At 47.3% G+C, this 19,289-nt stretch overlaps 1 protein-coding gene across 2 annotated transcripts in view; it reads right to left on the bottom strand.

Annotated features, from left to right (window-relative positions):
- Positions 1-2,062: 2,062 nt before the first annotated feature.
- The window catches only part of SCARA5 (scavenger receptor class A member 5), a 102,549-nt gene continuing 85,322 nt past the window's right edge, over positions 2,063-19,289 (bottom strand). For both annotated transcript variants that reach the window (XM_074338363.2, XM_019733260.3), the window contains 2 exons: positions 10,848-11,042; positions 2,063-4,213 (listed from right to left, as the gene is read on the bottom strand). In XM_074338363.2, coding sequence (XP_074194464.1) covers positions 4,077-4,213; positions 10,848-11,042 — 332 coding nt within the window. In that variant the 3' untranslated portion in view covers positions 2,063-4,076. The remainder of the gene's footprint in view (positions 4,214-10,847; positions 11,043-19,289) is intronic.

Genomic DNA, 19,289 nt, shown 5'->3' with positions numbered 1-19,289 from the left:
CCCATGGTCTGAACATAAGTGGGGCTGAGAGGCAAATGGGTCAGGTAAGCAGCCAGGATATTTTCACCAGCTCTTTGGGACCACAACTCAAGTAGTTCTTGAAGGGTCTAAGACTTCTGTATTGGGAGATCTGTCTGTTTTAAAGCTGTTTGTATTTTTCTGACATGATTTCCTTGCTGCTCATGGTTAGTTTAACTGAGCCAGTACTAAGGAGAAACAAGCAAGAGCCTTGGGGTTGGCCGTTGGAAGGGGTCTGAGTGGGTGGGGGCCATGAGAGACTATAAAGGGGAAGCCCCCTACCCACAGGAAGATGCTCTTTCCAGAGGTAGTCTCTGCCAAATCCTCACATGGTGTTGTATTTTAACAATGAAGGCTCTTCCTTTATGATTCTAAGTAGAAAATAACCACAGGAAGAACTTTGCTTCAAGCCATGAGATAGTACTTACCAGAATTATCCTCCCTCTGTCATAACCAGAAAATTGTCCAAAATACTTAAAACATATAATTTCAGATATCGGACAATAGGTAGCACAAGTGTGATCCTTGAGAAAAGGCAACAAGTGAGGTGAGCCCACCCTGGCCAGGCTTTCTTTCCAATTGCAGCACAATAAGGGGAGGCCGGAGTCCGGTCATCTCACCAAGGTGAGGAGACAAAGATTGGAGAGAAGGGAGGACAAGGTAGGAATTTTCAGGGCACAGTATCTGAAAGTAGTGAGCTACACAGAGAAAGTTCCAGAAAGACCATAGGGTTCCCTTGAGTTTTCAGCTGAATACCAAGCTGTATGAACCTCAGCTAGAGACCATCTAGAACAACTTTTGAGGACGCACTGTTCCCAGAGTTCACACAGAGCTAGGAATTGTTCAACTTCCCGCCAGCCAGAGTAGGAGAATTACCCAAAGGACTGAAAGTCCTTCTTGAGAGCTCCTTAGTCCATTCTAGATGGGGGCTGGGCTGGTTGAGAGGGATAAAATCCAAAGCTCCAGTCAGTCAGAACCCCAGCTCAGCTTCAAAAAACTAAAGGTGGAGAGGAAGGAGAGGAAAAGGAAGGAAGGGAGAAGGGTGTTTTATGAAGGGTTGAAGGGAGAGATATTCTAAGAAGAAAAAGACAGGTGATTCACACATTTAACATTTTATAGAAATGGGAGAATAACTATTATAAAACAATGTGGCTGAAGAAACTAAGGTGTACCTATGGTGGAGAAAGTCCTAACTCCTTTCTGCATATCAAATCCACTGCAGTGGGTGGTTTAGCTACAGCACATGTAGGCCCCAAGGCTTTTTCCTCACAGGCATTTCAGATGAGGGCACTAGCAGTGCCTTGTAGGCGTTAGAGAAGGCAGGACAAGAGAGGCTTCTGGCCTTCTCCATGGGGGCTGTTTCCAGAATGGCAACCACAATGATTTGGGGGTGGGCTATCCCCAGGCTTTTAGAGGAGAAAAACAGGATGCTTCCTCTGGGGATTTCCAGAAGTTAGCTTCTTTCTGCTGACTTCCTTTTGCAAATTATCATGGCCCATAGCAAGCTTGGGGCCATTAGGTATTCCCAGGTGCCAGCAAGGAGGATGTGGCCAGGACTACGCAGTGGCCTGCGCCATTCCCATGCACTGCTTAGGTCCTGAGGCTGGGAGGACCTGCCTCTCATTAAGTGATGAGGCCCAGCGACTTCACAGACCTTGTACCGACCTCAGGGCAATCTTCTTACGTGTGAATAGAACTCCAGATGGAAGCACATCCCTGAGTAAAAACTCTGGAGATGTGAGGAAATAGACAGGTGTTGTTTCCCTCATTGACTACAAAAGCAATTCTCTTACAAGCAGGGCCTTGATTATTGTTCTGTTGCTTTGGGACTCTGTCCTGAGGTGACCAAACAAGGCTTGAGACTTCACGTTCCACCATGTTCTTGGTTTACGCTCTTTGTTGTCCTCCAGAAGTATGAAGGCAGCTTCTCATAAGTGTCCATTCTACCACAGTCCCCACTGAGAATTCCACCTTCCCACCTTCCAATTCTCACCAGTCCTCCCCATGATCATGGGTTTTCATAAGAAAGAATGGGATGCAACGCTTGTCAGTGACATGTTTTTAGCTTTATTGAAATTCTTCCTTACAAAAGTTCTGATGTATTTTAGGCCAGGCCTAATTGCCGTTAGTCCCTGAAATACAGGTCCATGGTGATTTCCATGTCCTCTTAAGTAGGTATGTAAACTAGTAGACTTTTATTTTTAAGGTTCAAACACTTATCACCATCATTTTTATTTGATGTAAAACAAGATTTGCGTTTTCCCAAATGGAAAGCCCAAATAAGAATGGCGTGCCGATCTTCATCAGTGGCGTACCTGGGTTCTTTGCCAGAACTAACCTGGGAATCTGTTTCATTTAATGTGATAGCTTTACACCTCTGGTCATTTTTTTTTTTTAATACAAACTTTGCAATGTGCTGAGCTATGCGGTAAACAGTGCTATGTTTATATATGCATATATATATTGGCTCTGGGAAAACAATGCATGAGTACATGCGTGTTATGTAAACATAGCAATTGGTCAGAAGGAGAGTCTCTGATCATTAGGACATTAATGAATAACAAGCATACTGTAAGCAAAGAACCAATAGCACATATCGGTTTAGTTGTCAGCCAGGAACTTTGCTGGTCCCACACCTGAGATACTGGTCCCAGGTGCCAGTATCCCCACGCAGGGTGATGCTCACCCAATATGACAGGTGACAGGTGCCTGTGAGTCCGGGACTCCCCCAAGTGAGGTGGGTCTGTGCTCCCTCACCACCATGTCGCTCTCCTAGTCCTAGAACACATAGATGGCCCAGTTTGACCTTTTCCTTGTATCAAAAGCAGAATATGATCTACCTATCATGGGGAGAGGGGTACAGATTGAGGATTTGCAGAGGCCCAGGGCCCTTTCTTTCACCAGAGATGATAAGGAATCCCATTGCTTTCTATGCCTCGAGGGCGTATCAGAGGCCTGGAAGGTTGAACACCATCACCTCCAAACAGCTCTGAGACACAGACAACTTGGCTTTAACCCTGATGGCCAGATGACTGAGTGCTGGTCTCGGTGTGACCCCAACAGCCCCCATGTCACCCTCCAAACCACCTGTCCTCCTATGTGGATGGTTGGCATGGAAGCCAGTCGTGTCTGCTCGTGCAGTCACACCCCATAGGCTTTGGAGTATGTAACCTTCTAGTCACACGGGTCTTGCACCTGAGTTTCTTGCTTAAGCCTAGCAAAGGCACGCTAAGGTTCAGGTGGAAACAACGGTCTCTGTCATTCTCAATTTCATGACATATAGGCCAGGTGAATGGGTCAGTGGAGTGCGACTTGGAGGTAAGGTCTTACTTACCTAAGCTAACATGGCTTGTAGAAACGCTGCAAAGTGGATAAATGAATTTAGCACTCAAGATACTAGGTAGCACACATGGCAGTCACGCAATAAGTGTTCGTTTCACTCCCCTTCTCCAAATCCAGATGAATTCCTGCAGGTGACTTGCATTTCCCTCTCCCTCTGACAGCTGCCTCTCCTCTGTGTCACTTCCCCAAACTAAAAAAGGTGTGCAGAGCCAGAGTAAAGAGGGGAAAATGAATCTTCAGTATTGTCTCTTGCTGGGAAGGAAGAGATGTCAAAACTCTTGGCCTGAGGTTTGGGAATTATCTAAAATGTGAATGATCTCTTATAACTCCCTCCCATCCTCACGGCAGCATTTGTCTTCAATGTACTCTCAGAATTCACCTGTAACTGACAGACCAATGGGCACACGGATATTGAGGCCTGATGCATGGGGTTTAGGAGGCAAGGCAACATGGCCATCCAGTTGACCTGGGCTCCACATGTAGGAACTCTGGTGGAAGGCAGAGACAAGCAGTAGATCCCAGAGTTATTTGGAGCAGATGTCCAAGAGGAGAATGACAACGGGCCACCATGGTCCTGGGATAGGGATAATGGGGTAGGGGGCTGCTGGACTAGGCAGGGAAGAGGTGTCATCAAGGGAGCCCCATGCCATGGCCCCACCCCAAGAATGCAGGAAGGAGGCTGGGCAGTAGGGCCTGGACCTTGGCTGTGTCTACTTTCAGTGTCTGCTGCACGTCACCCCAGCATCCTCAGCATGTCCGCAGTTTGTTACCCCCCATTTGGAGAAGCTGCAGCTGAAGATGCTATCCTCTGTGCCCTTGCAGGCGACATCATCCATCCAAATCCTCCCTGTGCCTGTGGAGACAAGTGAACACGGTTTCTTAGCAGATATGCAGGAGAGCAGGACAGAAGAGAAATGGGGGCACTGCTGGGTCTGTCCTTGACCAGGTTGTTCCAGGCTGTGCGGGTAGTTCTCAGATCTAGTGGCTCCCATCTGCCCTCTCCATCCCCCTAAGACCAAATACTTATTTTCTAGGTTCAGTCTCAGGAGAGCAGAATAACAATAATTGAAAGTGGTGATGGTAGTATTTTCTGAGAATCTCCTATGTGTCAGGTATCTTACACCTATGATTTTCCTCCATTCTCACTGTAGTGCTGGTGCTGTGAGATAGGTATTAATAAATCCATTTTATAGATGGGAAAATCAAGGCTCAGGAAGCAATTGGTGCAAGGTTGCTCAGCTTGTTGGTGGAGTCTGAACTCAAGCCCAAGTCTTACCGCTTCAAGGCCCATACTTTATATGAGACACACACTGCATAATTTTGAGATATGATATACTGCAGTCTTTGATGATGAATACTCGGGCAGGGCCAAATCAGAGAGATGGTGTCAGATGCTGGATTGGACAGATCCAGTGCCCCATAACCAAGCAAGTCAGTGTCAACATTATCTCCAATCTTTTGACGTTTAAACCGGACATTTAAAACAGACGTTTCCCATTCTATGTGCACAGAACAGGGTGCTGGAATGGCTGGGGACCCCGGAATTTAACATTATAACTAGACATATATCTACTGATAAGCAGAAGACACATTCCTAACCATAGTAATTAGGTCAGACCCCAAAATACAAGGTCCCTAAGACAGTCTATTTTAGTTTTGCCTGCAGACATCCAGCTCGTAAGGGGACCAATCTGCTGTTCTGAAGGTGTCCATGCAGGGGAGCCTTTCCAGGATTTCCCAGGATTGTACCTGAGCCTTGAGAGACATAAACTTGGCATTGAGGTTCCTCAATAAATGTCAGGGAATAAGGCAGCTAAGTGAGGCTCCAAGAGGGAATGGAGAGAGCTTGTCTGAGGTCAGAGTGGTCAGTAGAGAGGGGAGTGGGCTGTACCAGAAGTCACCTGGAGTCCCCACTGATGAACTGGCAGGACCATCACCCATGGTTCTTGTGGGTTCTCTGCGCTGATGGCCAAAGCAGGCCCCAGAAGGTGGGAGCCCATTTGGGAACGCGCTGGAAGGGTAACTGAGCTTCAGGGCTCCCATGCAAGCAGTGCTTAGAGCTTTGCTACGCAGAGTGTGGTCTGGCCTGGCAGCCTTGGTATCATCCAGAGCTTGTTAGAAATGCAGAACCTCGGGTCCCGCCCACGACTTGCTGAACCAGAATCTACCTTTTAACCAAGTGGTTATGCATCGATGTAAGAAGTGCCGGTACCGCAGAAAAGGGAGGGCTTTGTAATAAGTAGGACAGACCTCAATTCAAGTCCCAGCCACATCTGGAGGAACGTTTCCTTTTTCAAACTGGGGGGTGATTCCTGGGACGAGACTTTTCATGCCAAAACCGAATAAGTTCTAGGTAAACTGGGATGACCAGTCACTCCAGCATCCTCATGTGTTAGGTCTAGGAGCCGGTACCAAAAAGTATGTGGTTAAATGAAAGGTCACCAACTGCATTTCCACATTACTGGCTGTGACAACCGGGCCAGTTCAATGAGGTACTACAGTCCTGTGATTTGGTGCCTCCTTTCCATCCCATCTCTCGGTAGCCAGACAGTCTTTCCTCGTACAGGGATGGTCAGCAGTGACTATTAAACCTTAAAACTGTCCCTCACTCTCAAGCTGCATGAAAGAAACCCTGTGCAAAGAACATCAAGGGACCCTCTAACCCCTTGCTGCCCAATGTATCTCCCGCACGACTAATACTTCTGTTAGGCAGAGATCTGCAGCATCTGTTGTCTTGGGACTGCCGAGCCGTGAATGCGGGGACAGAGGTGGGAAGAGCTGTCTCTTTCTACTGTCTTCTTGGATGGTGTTTCTTCACCAGAACCTCTTCCCTGGCCAGATACCCTATGCCTCTTACACAATAAACCCTTCGAGGCCGAGCAATAATTTGCAGGTTAAATGTCTCCTGAAAAACATATCAGTTGACAAATTGGTATGTTTCCGACAGCCTAGGAAAAGGCTGTAGATTAGTCACACCCAAAACAAATAAAGGGGACTGACGAATACGGAACAGGCCCAAGGTTACCAGCCCAAATGCGGATAGAGGATTGCAAAGCTCCTAACTCCAGTTGGTGTTTAGCCAGGGAGTCCTGGTTAATGTTCTGTCATGGAAGAGCTAATAAAACAAGAGGAAAGTTGTGAAATCAGCAGCACTGAATATCTGCAGTTACCACACAGCCCAGAGGTGAAGGGTCAATGAGCCAGGAAACCATCTCTGGTCCTCGCTGTGTCAGAGAAGCGAGAACTCCCACGACTCTAGGTACCAGTCATCACTTTGCTTCAACTGACCTGATGACTCAGAGTGTGGCCCGAGGACCAGGAGTGGCAGCATCCCCTGGGAGCTTGTCAGAAAGGCAGAGTCTTGGGCCCACCCAGACATGAATCGGGGCCTGAATTTTAACAAGATCTCTACGATTCACGTACATATTCAAGTCTGAGGAGGCCGGCCCGAGATCAGGTCTGCACGTCCACACACGTTCTTTCTTGAGCTCTCTAACAAAGCCTCATCAGGTAAGCAGGGTAGGTGCTCTGCTCCTCACTCTCGTCAAAACAATGGAGAAACAGGCTGACGTTTTTCTCTTGGGGATGCAAACTTGGGACTAGAGGCCAGGACTTCTGACACTTAGAGCACTAGGGGCTGTGTGAAGGTGATATTGTTAGGATGAGTCGGTGGAGATGTTCTTTTATGCTTATCATTCATTCATCACCCAATATTTGAGGGCCTACTCCTTGCTCAGCACTATTCTGGGTGTTTGGACTATGTTATTGAACAGAAAAAGATAAAACGACAATGACAAACATCTCTGCTTCAAGGAGCTAACATTGGAGCTTCTGTATGTCTATGTAGAGTAATATAAAAAGAAGGGATAAGTTACACTGAATCCTACAGGCTTCCATTGGCGCCTCACACAGAGATCAGCAGGACAGCAATCAAACAGATATTTATGAGATAAGAAAACTGAAGAGATAAGAAAACGGAGGCCCCAGAAAGATTAAGTGACTTATCCCATAACTATTAAAGGGACGAGACTATAACCCCGGCCTCTGACGTCCAGCCAACCCAGTCCTTCTTTCTTATAGAATCACAGTACACAGTATGCAGCAGACACACTGAACTGGTGGATGGCAAACTGTGGGCCAATGTGGCCCACTGCTTGCTTTTGTAAATAAAACTTTATTGGAACACAGCCTCACCATTTGATTACAATTTGTCTGTGGTTGCTTTCAAGCTACAACTGCAGAGTTGAGTAGTTGTGAGAGAGACTATCAGGCCCACAAAGCCTACAATATTTACTACCTCGCCCGTTAATGTTTGCTGAGTCTTGCACTAAGCTATCTCCCAGTAGTTGAATTTTATCCTAGAAAAAAGGGCAAAAAAATGGTAATAATGATATGACTAGGAGCAAATCATATCTATCCACCTACTCCCACCTGCAAGTCTGTCTGTGTAGGTACCACCTTCACCTCCATTTCGTCTGTCTGTCTCACAGATTTTCTCTGCAGGCCCAAGCCCAATTCCCAGCTGTGCTTGATTTTGCTCCCGTCCATCTCCTCCTAGACCTGGTTCTACCTGTCACCCTCTATCTTCCCTATCCACATTCACTCCCTTTCCAACAGCTCTTGGACCAATATAAAATTAAAAAACAAACCAAAAAAACCCCCAACATTTTCAAGTCTCTCTCACTTGCGTCTTGCCTTGCTTCTACTCAGGGAAACTGATAATTTGATTATTGAGCTCTGTCTAGGAAAAATTTTATGGTGCCAGACCACTGAAAAAACTGCCAGGCAGTTTCTTGTATTACACAGGGGAGGATTCAGGTTAAGCAGGCACAGAAGTTTCTTTCTCCCTCCGTCCCTTGCTTCCCTCTCACTTTTATCCAGTACCGATTAGGTCCCAGGCGCAGCTCTGGGATTTGGAGCTATAAAGGAAAAGCCCTCAGGATGCTCATACATATATCAGAGATCAGAGAGTGAAAGATGCTATGATACAGATATGCACAAAAGAACCCCTCTGGGAGTACAGTATTGAATGGGGTGGGCATGGAGAAGGGGATGGAAGGAGCTAGTAAAGCTCCCCTCAGGAGGTGATAATTGAGCTGACTTTAAAAGGTGAATAGGATCTAGCTAGATGAAGAAGGAGGGACGGCATTTCAGACTGAAGGCACAGCACAAGAGAAGAGACATAAAACACCTATGTGAGTCCAGAAAACACACGTGCATGCATACGGCTAAAAGGTGAGAGAGGGGCGGGAGGGAGGCAGATGAGGAACGGCCTTGGGGACTAAGCTAAGGAAACCAAACCTGATCCTTGCAATCACCTTTCAAAAGTAGAAGGATGGAAGCTTGGAGAGCTTAAGCAATCTGCTCTAGGTTACCAGCTAGTAAGTGGCAAATGTGGGATTCTAACTTGGGGTTGACTCCTGAACCTGAGCTCCTAACCACTGCTGTACCCTGCCTGAGCTCCTAAGGCAAGAGTGGTGAGAATAAAAAGAAGGGGACAGATCCCAAGGATGCCAGAGAGGTAGACTGGTGGAATCTGTAGAACCTAAGGAGATAAGGGCACCAAATAAGGAGTAGAGGAGGAGGAGGAGGAACAGGCCCTTAGTCCTGATTGGCAGGGCAGGAAACACACCCAGAAAGAAGCAGAGCCAATGGAGGGAGGGGCTGAGGGCTTGGGAGCCTCTGTGAGGCTGAGGAGTGGGCATACTGGGATTGAGAGTCGGGGCACCAGTGGGGTAGGAGGCTGTGGCCAGAGGGATATCTGGACCTGATGCATAGCCCTGCCGCTGCACGAAGAGGTGAGCATCCCGTTCTCTCTGTCCCCATAGCTGCTATGACATGATAGCCCTTACGATGCTGCTTAGAATCTATAAACATGTCTGCCTCCACCTCCAAACTGAACATGTTGAGATCAGAGACTATGTTTCCTCAGCTCTGTGCCCCAGCACTGAGCCCAACTCCCAGCCCAGGAAAGAAGGGAGCGCAGCCTGGCCTAGGAGACTCAGCTAGGTTGGTCCTTTCCCTTCCCCGGGCCCTCATTTCCCTCTGTGCACCCATTCATAACACCTGGTTGCCTACCTTTCAAGATCGCGAATATCACGTTACTGGACTACAACGGGGAAATATTGGTGCAAATTTGATGTACACACGGAAGCAAGTCTGGCTTCCCATTGACTGGTTTAAAGAATCAAGTGCCAATTTTAGAACTTCTCCAAATGTCATATAATACAAAAATCAAGGGGGGTGGAATAAAATACATATAACAAAATAACAAATCTAAGGGGAATGAAAGAGGCCACAAAGTCTCGGTTTTAGGCGAATGCTGCCCATGACATTCACAGGGCCTATTTTGGCTTCTCTAAGAGTTTGTAATTTTCTTTTCCAAAAAGATTTGACTTCCACCTATTAGGAAGAAGTCCTTAGACTCAAACATTGAAAAGTGAGGACTGTTCCTACTGTTTCTGTTCTTTATGTAAACAAAAAGGGCAGTTTTTCTTGAAGAAGAAAACAGACTGAAATCCAGCCCAAAGTTTTAAGTGGGGGGGCCAAATACCCTGTCCCAGTGGGCCGCCCTCCATGGAGCTGGATCCTCTGAACTCCCTGTGCACTTGGGCCTTTAAGTAGAGAGGCCAATGTGTGTGGGGTCAAGTGGCCGCTCTCTGGCAGCTGTCACAACAGATTTCAGTCAGTGTGATCTGACTTGAGCTTTGGAGACGAGACCAGTCCTAGGATTCCTTAGTCTGCTTGGGCTGCTGTAACAAGGTACTACAGGCCGGGTGGCTTATAAACATCAGAAATGTATTTCTCACAGTTCTAAGATCAGGGTACCTGCGTGGTCAGGTTCTGGCGAGGGCCCGCTTCTGCGTTTAGATTCCTGACTCACAGAAAGAGAATATGGGAACTCTTAGGGGTCCCTTTTATAAGGGCACTAATCCCATCATTTATAAGGACACTAATCCCACTCGTGACCTAAGCATTTCCCAAAGGCCCCACCTCCTCATACCATCACATGGGGGTAGGATTTCAACATTGGAATTTGGGGTAGATAAAATATTCAGTCCATAACAGTGACTGAGGTCTAAGGGACAAGATTCTGAACAAGAATGGCAGCAGCCTTGAGTGGGGGGTGAGCAGAAAAGCAGCTGTGAGAAGTGGAGGGTTCCATGGCCACTCTGTATGTGAACAGGCTCCATTTCCCTATCTGGAAGGGACACATTGGTCCCTCGTCTCATGCCACATACCACACGCCCCTTTAGCCAGTTAGCACAGAGGGTTGGGCAAAGAAAAAAATGTTGTCACAATCAGAACTGTCTGAAGACAGACAGGCTTACCTGGGGGACAGTGAGCTTCACTTTGCAGGACGTATCTTGGAACAGGCCAGGTGACACATGGCAGGATTGCGGCCAAGGAAACTTGAACTTCAGAGAGGAGACCAGTCCTAGAATTCCTGGCCCCCTCCTGTGCCCTTTTCCTCTGGAGAACCTTACCTTGCCCAAATCTAGCCGTGCGGGCCACTTCCTGAGAGCCCCGGAAGCCCAGCATGCGGCACACCACGTCCCCATCCTTCTTGTCCCAGCCGTCGTCGCACACGGTGCCCCAGCGCCGCTCGTGGTACACCTCTACACGGCCCTCGTGCGGCCCCGAGCCGTTCACCAGCCGCACCATCAACGCCTCCAAGCCACCTGTTGGGAACAGCCCAGAGTCACCACTCTGCTCTGGAAGCCCCTGCCCCCCAGGGACTTTCCCTGACTCCCCTCTACTAACCTCCTCCCTTGTAAGGAAAAGGGGGCTGGGGCTACAGGCAAGACCAAAACCACAGCCGCAGAAAGCATGGTGTGTCACCACTGTCCTTTATCTGCCTTCTTCCCTCCACATTTTTTCTTTTAGTAGACTTCAGTTTTCACAGCAGTCTTAGGGTCACAGCAAAGTTGAGAGGATGGTACAGAGATTTCCCATAGACCCCTACCCCCACACAGGCACAGCACCCCCCACTATCAACACCCCTACCAAAGGGGTACATGTGTTACAAGTGATGAGCCCACATTGACACGTCATTATCACCCAGAGTCCATAGTTTACATTAGGGTCACTTTTGGAGTTGTACATTCTGTGGGTTTGCATAAATGTATAATGACTTTTATCCACCATTATAGTACCACACAGAGTAGTTTCACTGCCCTAAAAATCCCCTGTGCTCTGCCTGTGAAAATACAGATTCCTGGGCCCACTCAGACCTACTGGATCAGAATCTTGGTGGCAGCAGTCAGGGATCTGTATTTTTCAAAAGTGTCCCAAATGATTTTGAGGTAATATATATATGTGGGTGGCACTGGGAGTGACATGATCAGATGATCTAAACTGTTCCTTTCAGCTCTTGTGATTCCAAGACCAGGGAAGAGGTCAAAGTCTATCTTTTTTTGCAGCAAGAAATTGCTTGGGTTATGGAGGGTGGAGGTGGAGACAATGTACTATGACACAGTGACAAGTGGGTGACACGGTGCAGGAAAACCCCTATGTGAACGGGCAGAGAAAACAGCCAACCCGATGGAGTTCTATTCCCCATAAGCACTGCAGCCTTGGACTACTTCTTCCTTGTTTTGCCCAGGTAACTTGGCAAAGACCTTCGTAGGCCCTTCGAGGAGATGGCAGAATTGAAAAACCTCCATTTGTGCCACATGAGAAAGTAGACGAGTCAGAACTGGCCATGTGACTGTTACTTGCTGATGGGAAATCCCAGAATATTCTGCACAGGGAACCAAAGAAGGCACCAGGAAACCACACCATTCCCAAGATGCCGAAAGATTACAGGGTGACAACTTCGAAAGGCTCTTCAAAATGTTTAATGCCATTTTCTATGCATCCTGCACCTCTCACCACCCTCCCCATACACATTTCCTGAAAACATAAGCTCCCACCAGGTTGTCAAAAAAAGGCTGAGGATGAGCAAGAGAACGCAGAAATCCAGGAGAAGGAAAACCGGGAGAGAAGCTGAAAGGCAGAGGCCGGGTCTGAAAGAGAAACTCTCCTGGAGCAGTAATGACATCTAACCCAGAGCCAGCAGCAGCAAATGAGGCCTGGCCCCTGGCTGGGGGCTTGGCCCTGGGAAGTTGGCAGAGGTCAAGATATTAGCCTTGATTTCTCACAGACCTGCCTCGCCTCTGTCAGCACCCTGTCACAGTGGCAGTGGGACATGTCAGGCTGGGAGGCCTCCAACAGAAGCCTCAGTGTGGGGTCATAAGTAGAGGGAAAGTGGCAGGAGGATGCTGTGGGTCCAAGCAGCCCAGGCAGAGTTCAGGGTCAAAATAATAAAAAAAGCCAGTGGGGGGGTGGGCTGCGTGGGATTGACGTTTAGAGGTTCCCCCTTATCCTCTCTGCTCGGGCCAGCGGAACTGTGTTCATATCTTTGTTTAGCCAAGTAAGTGACTGACCATCTCGTAGGGTACACCCATGAACAATAAATACTTTAGTGGGAAAGACTGGCCATAAAACTAGAAAACAAATACAAACATAACTACGGCCAAGTAATAAGGAGTGCATAGATGCGAATGGGGGAGAGGCACAGAAAGGAAATGAAGAGTGAGGGGAGGCGCCATTTTGGATGGGGAGACTTGGGCAGAACTTTTCTTGTACCTCCCCCCACCCCTGGCCATTTCAGGGGCACCCAGACGTTTACAGGACAGGGCCTCTGGGTTGCTGTGTTTTTCCCCTGTTGCCCCAGATTTGGGATCAGAGATCCTCCCCTCTTATACAGAAAAGCAGACAGAGTTCTCTCAAATCAAAGCTACAGATGTCACCATTACTTAGTGCATGGCGCTACTTTTAGGTACTAGTCACACAGTCTTTGGACTTTTCTAATCATCACATGATCATGATTAGCAGGACACCCCGATCCTCTTAGGAAAGTGAGCTGAAGAAATGGAGAGAGCTGAGGAGAAGCAAAAAGAGGCAGGGACAGTGTCACTTATAAGCCATGTTGGAGACGAGACACTAGAGTGGAAAGACATGAACCCCTAGTGTTGTGACCCGAGAACTGCCTTGGATCTGAATGACTTTCACTCCAGGCTCTGAAAGTCCCATTTGTGTTATGAATCCTGATCTTCTAAAGTTTTCCCAGGTGTCCTTACGATAAGCGCACTCACTGAAGTGACCCAATAAGGATCTGGTCCTCGCCAGCAAAAATGCCCAAAGAGAGCACCTGTGAATCTCACACACCCATCTAAGGGCTGCTTAGCTACTTGTCTCTTGGTCCCTGGGTGGATTTGGGAATTTGGACGGAGGAAAACAGGGTAGTGGTGGTCCCTGTGGGGAGGCACAGGGGAGAGGAAAGAGGCTGGACCTGGACTCAGGCACAAGGTTCGAATTCTGACTCCACCATTAGCCAGATGTGACCTCTCTACACCTAACTTCTTCTTTCTTTCTTTTTTTAAAGTTAGTTTCAGGTGTACAAAACAACATAATGATTAGACATTTACACCCCCTACAAAGTGATAACACCCACCCAGGTCTACTGCTCCTCTGATACCACACGTTGCTATTACAATACCATTGACTATATTCCCTGTGCCACACTTTACATCCTATGACTATATACAGAGGGTGCCAAAACAATGTATACACATTTTACGAAAAGAAATAGCTGTATTAAAATTGTAATACTCAATATATACCAATAACGAAAGATGAATACAAGTCATGTGTATATATATTTTTGGCACCCCCAGTATACGAGCATATACATATATAATACTAAATATATATATTTAATTATACTTGACATGCAATATTATCTTATATTAGTTTCAGGTGTACAGCACAGTGGTTAGGCATTTATGTAATCTTTAAAGTGATCCCCCCATAAGTCCAGTATCCATCTGACACCCTACACTGTCTTTACAACATTGACTATATTCCCCATACTGTATTTCACATCCCTGTAACTGTTTTGTGGCTACAAATTTGTACTTTCTAATGCCTTCACCTTCTCCCCATCTCCCAACCCACCTCCCCTCTAGCAACCATCAGTTTTTTCTCTGTGTCTATGAATCTATTTCAGTTTTGTTTGCTCATTTATTCTGTCCTTTAGATTCCACATATAAGTGAGATCATATGGTGTTTGTCTTTCTCATTCTGACTTAGTTCACTTAGCATAATATTCTCTAGGTCCATCCATGTTGTTGCAAATGGTAAGATTTCTTTTTTTATGGCAGAGTAATACTCCATTGTATCAATGTACCACAATTTCTTTATCCAATCGTTTATTGATGGGTATTTTGGTTGCTTCCATATCTTGGCTATTGTGAATAGTGCTGCAGTAAACACACGGGTGCATATATTTTTTTGAATTGGTGTTTTGGATTTCTTTGAATAAATACACAGAAGTGGAATTGCTAGGTCATCAGGTAGTTCTATTTTTAATTTTTTGAGGAACCTCTATACTGTTTCCCATAGTGGCTACACCAATTTGCAATCCCACCAACAGTGCACGAGGGTTCCCTTTTCTCCACATCCTCTCCCACACTTGTTTGTTGATTTATTGATGATAGCCATTCTGACAGGCATGAGGTGGTTTTTATTTGCATTTCTCTGATTAGTGACATTGAGCATCTTTTTCATATGTCTATTGGCCATCTGTATGTCCTCTTTGGAGAAAAGTCTCTTCGTGTCCTCTGCCCATTTTTCAATTGGATTGTTAGGGTTTTTTTTTTTTCGTGTTGAGCCTACATTCCTCTTAAAATGGTTATAATGGTGGGGAGCAATAGGACATGTCCAGGACTTGGTGCGTCATGGGCACCTCTCACTGTGAGCTCCCACTCCTGGCCAGTCAGCACTTTGCCAGCAACATGTAGGTCATCTTGTAGGGGTCTCCATGAGTTGCTGAGGATGGCTTGGATACACTGGCCCTAGCAGGGATGTATCCTTGAAAGCTTCTTTGCAAAGCAAACCTGCTGTGTGTGTGGGGGGGGGGGCGGGGGGGGGGGAATGAATCTTCTTCCTAATGTCCTCTGCTCTCCCCAGGGCACAGTTCCTGGCTCCTTAGTATTTTAGAGGAGGGGGACAAGGGTGTCAGTAGAAGACCAGCTCCTGCTGTCAGCAACTTTCTGCTCTCTAATGTGAGCTAGATGTGATTTGTTAAGCGAGGCAGCTCTGGAATGGCCCTGGCATGTGGCACTAGGGCTGAGCTACTGTGGGCCTCCTAGTACAAACCTTACAGATCTCATATGGGGGGATTCTTGTCACCAAATGAATGTTTCTTTGCTCTCTTTGCCTTGCAAATATATATGTAGGAAAAACAAGGTCTCAGACAAAGCAGGCCTGGTCTACCCGAGACTCCCCTGGCTTTGACTATCTGCCCTCCTCTCCCCCCAGAGGAAAGGAGCTTGTGCTCCTCTCCCCTGCTTCAAACACAGGAATCCTCTCCACTCTGTACCAGGCCTGACAGCTGCTCATGCTGCCTCTGGGAATGGAAGGGAAGTTGACAGTATCTCTTGGGAATCCCTTCCAGGATTTTAAAACATCTGGTTTCATTTACAGGGCACTGGCATCTCCAAATGGCTCCAGTGTTTTTTTCATCCAATGATTTGCTACCTTGTCTTACTCTGTATGCTTTGGGTTTTGTGCTTATAATTGGGGAGCGAGATACATAATATCTCCCTCTTTCTCCAGCATCTGGTGGGAGCACAACCAAGGTTAGCTTCTTACTCAGCCTTTCAGTGGGTCTTGGGGGGACAACTTAATGGCCAATGACTACCATCTCTGAACTGGTGTCCAGGGCTGGGGGAGCCAAGCCTTAGAACTATGTGCTACTGGCAGGGCTTGTTCACACCTGGCTCAGAGACATCCTCAAACCCAACTACAACAAAGCCAAGTTCTGGGTGCTACCCAAGAGAGATTTCAAGTCAAGGATGGACAGTGAAGGGAAGTAACTAATGTGTACTCAGTTCCCGCTACATATCAGGCACTGTGCAAAGTGCTTCATACATGCATTTTCCCCATTTATTCTTCACAGTAGCTCCATGAGTTAGTTATTATGGCTCTCACTTAACAGAGGAGAAAAGGAGCCCAGAAAAGTCAAGTAATTTGCCCATGGTCATACAGCTGCTACAAGGTGGAGCCAGGGAAAAGAGCAAAGGCCTTTCATTTTCAAACCACAGAGATGACTGTCAGGCTGAATACTTAAGACAAATATTTAATAACAGCCCTCTCCATACATAAAGTACCTTTCATCTGTCTCCAAATAGCCCTCCGGGGTCTGCAGTAATTAGTGTCTTTAGGAGTAAGGAAAAGAGCCTTGGACTTACAGCAGCGGTTCACAGCCTTGTAAGAATTTTCTGGGGCGCTTTAAAACCTACCGTTGTGCAGGGACAGTTTCCAACAGTTTGCGTGTGATGCACCCACTGCCAGGGTTGAGAAGCATTGTTCGAAGGGATGGATCCGGAATCAAGCCCCAGCTACACAGCTGTCAGGCCTTATGAGCAAGGCATGTAGAGGTCACCTCCTCTGGGAGGGTTTCCCTGACCTGCGGCCCTCATATGCGCTCCCCACATATGAGAAATGTTAAACTGCTATTCCCTCTCCTAGGTCTCTCTGTACTCAGCAGTGTAAGCTCTGTGAGTGACCGCCGTAGTACCCAGTGGTCCCCACTTGCAGCCTCACTTGCAGGCAAAGAGCCTGGGACGTCACAGTGCTCAACAAACTGTAGCGAGTGAGTGAGTGAGTGAGTGAGTGAGTGAGTGAGTGAGTGAGTGAGTGAGACTCACAGACCTTTGGGAGTCTCTAGAGACAGAACTGATCCCTAAATTCCCCAGACACTGCTTGGCGGTGCATCAGAAGGGCACCAAAGCCCAGGGAACTTTGCTTCTAAAGAAAAGGAGAGGCGGGAAACCCAGCCTGAGCCTGAAACATCACAGCTCCTTTAGGTTTGTTTATCCTGACTTCCAGGGCCCTGCCAAAGCAAAACAAGTCGAAAGAAAGGAGGTTACGGAGAATAGAAATAAACACATGGGGCTGGGAAAATAGGCTCTGATTTTCTGCAGCTGCAGAGGAGAGCCTGGGGGATAATCTGGACCAGCTGCCCATTAAGGAAGTTGAACTTTTATTCTCTTGTGAAGAAAGAACTCGCCATGCCCCCAGCCGGCCTGCAGCCCAGGGGCTCTGCGCCCCACCTCCCTGTGGTGGAGGCTGGACTGCATCCTTCTCTAGCTGTGACACTTCTCTTGTCCCTGACATCCACGGAAATGTGGTTTGTATTGGGAAGGACAGGAGCCATCCCACAAGCAAACTAAGGAGTTTCTGGCCAGGGTCTGCTGGAGGGCATCGTTTTTAAAATGTGGTCTGGCCTGTGGGTGTGCTTTATAAAATGCTATTTCCTAATGGTAATTAGGAAACTTAATATGTTCTTAACTTAATATGGTATTTATGCCTCTTCAAAGCACTTTTGTTAGATGGTCTCATTTAATTCTTTGCAGTCCTCCTCTAAGGTGGGTAGTATCATACCCATTTAATAGGTGAGGAAACTGAGACTCAGAGAAGGAAAGTGACTTTCTCAAGGTCACATGATAAAATGGCTACATCTGGGTCTCCAGACCCACAACCCAGCGGGGCTACTGCACTATGCCTTTGATTGGAGGGGGGAGGGGTCACACGGAGTGCTCGGGATGTTGCTGAGTAGCAGAAATATCCCCCAAATTATCACTGCACTCATCATGCTGGATTGGTTTTAACTGTTGACTCACCCATTGGTCTTCTCAACTCTACTGCGTGTTTGTTTGTTGGGATTTTGTCTTGGCTGATTTTGTTTCTCCAATGCCCTGCTCATGGCTGCCTGGCTCTTAGTAGGTGTTCAAGGAAAATGTGTCTGATCAAATAATAAATGAAGCACTTTTCCTGCCCAGCCCTGAACCAAAAGCTCTCCACATTGCAGTGGCAGGATGTCACTAATGCCCCGAAGTTCTGCTCAGAGCTGGAGTCACTGGGCAGCCCAGGATAGAGGTGAGTCCTTTGCCTTGCTTTTGCTCTGGGCCTCTCAAAGGGCAGTGAGTGGTCAGTGAGGGTCAACAGGCTCTTGGGACTAGTAAGAAGTGCTATAGAACCAGCAGAAAGTCAATGATGCTAAGCTCTCATCTTATCAGGCCTATAGCTATGCAGAGGTGTGATGTTCGTATGGCAGCCCTCTAAAGGCTTCATGGACCCGCTGCCTTTCCCTCCAAGTCCCATGACTAGGACCAGTGGCCTTTCCTAAGAAGGCTCTTTCACACCCTCTGCCTGAACTCACGCTTTCCCTGCCCTGTCCTATTGCCTCAGTTCTGCTCTCCTTCCAGGTCGAGGTCTGAGACCCCTGTCTGGAATGCTTCGCCATCCCTGTATTTTAAATCCTTGAACACAGGACCTGACCTGCTTCTAGCACCATGTTGACCACTTTCTAGCTCCATGACCTTGGGCAAGTAATTTCATCTGTCAGAATAGTTTTCTTCTCGTCTGGGATAACCACACATACCTTAGAGAGTTACTCTGAAATATACATGAGCTCAATGACTGGGTGGTCGGTTCTCAAGAAACAGTGTTGAACTCAATATAAGCCCCAAGGATTGTGGTGGGAGACTGAGGCACTGCAGCGAGGGGCTTTTCCAACCTCTGAGTCAGTGAGGACACTAACCATGACCCTCTCCTACCACAGCATCTACAAGCCCTCCGGATGTCCCCAGGCTTTGCCTCCCTCTCTCATCTTCTCTTTCTTCCATCAGAATTCTACAACAGTGTTCTTTAGAAGAGAGGCTGAAATCTATGCCAGGGGAAGTAAGTCCTTGTAGATAACTGGTTCCAACTACACCCTGAGGGTGTTTTCCATTATCAAATGAAGCTGTGAAGTTAATGCAGTGGCAGCTAAAGCTGATCCAGTCACATCAGAGACACCCTGGGGACCTCCCAGTTTT

This window comes from Rhinolophus sinicus, chromosome 15 (genome assembly GCF_057876585.1).
Source record: "Rhinolophus sinicus isolate RSI-liver-muscle chromosome 15, RSI-T2T, whole genome shotgun sequence".
NCBI classification, from domain to species: domain Eukaryota; kingdom Metazoa; phylum Chordata; class Mammalia; order Chiroptera; family Rhinolophidae; genus Rhinolophus; species Rhinolophus sinicus.
This window is presented reverse-complemented; position numbering and strand designations above follow the sequence as displayed.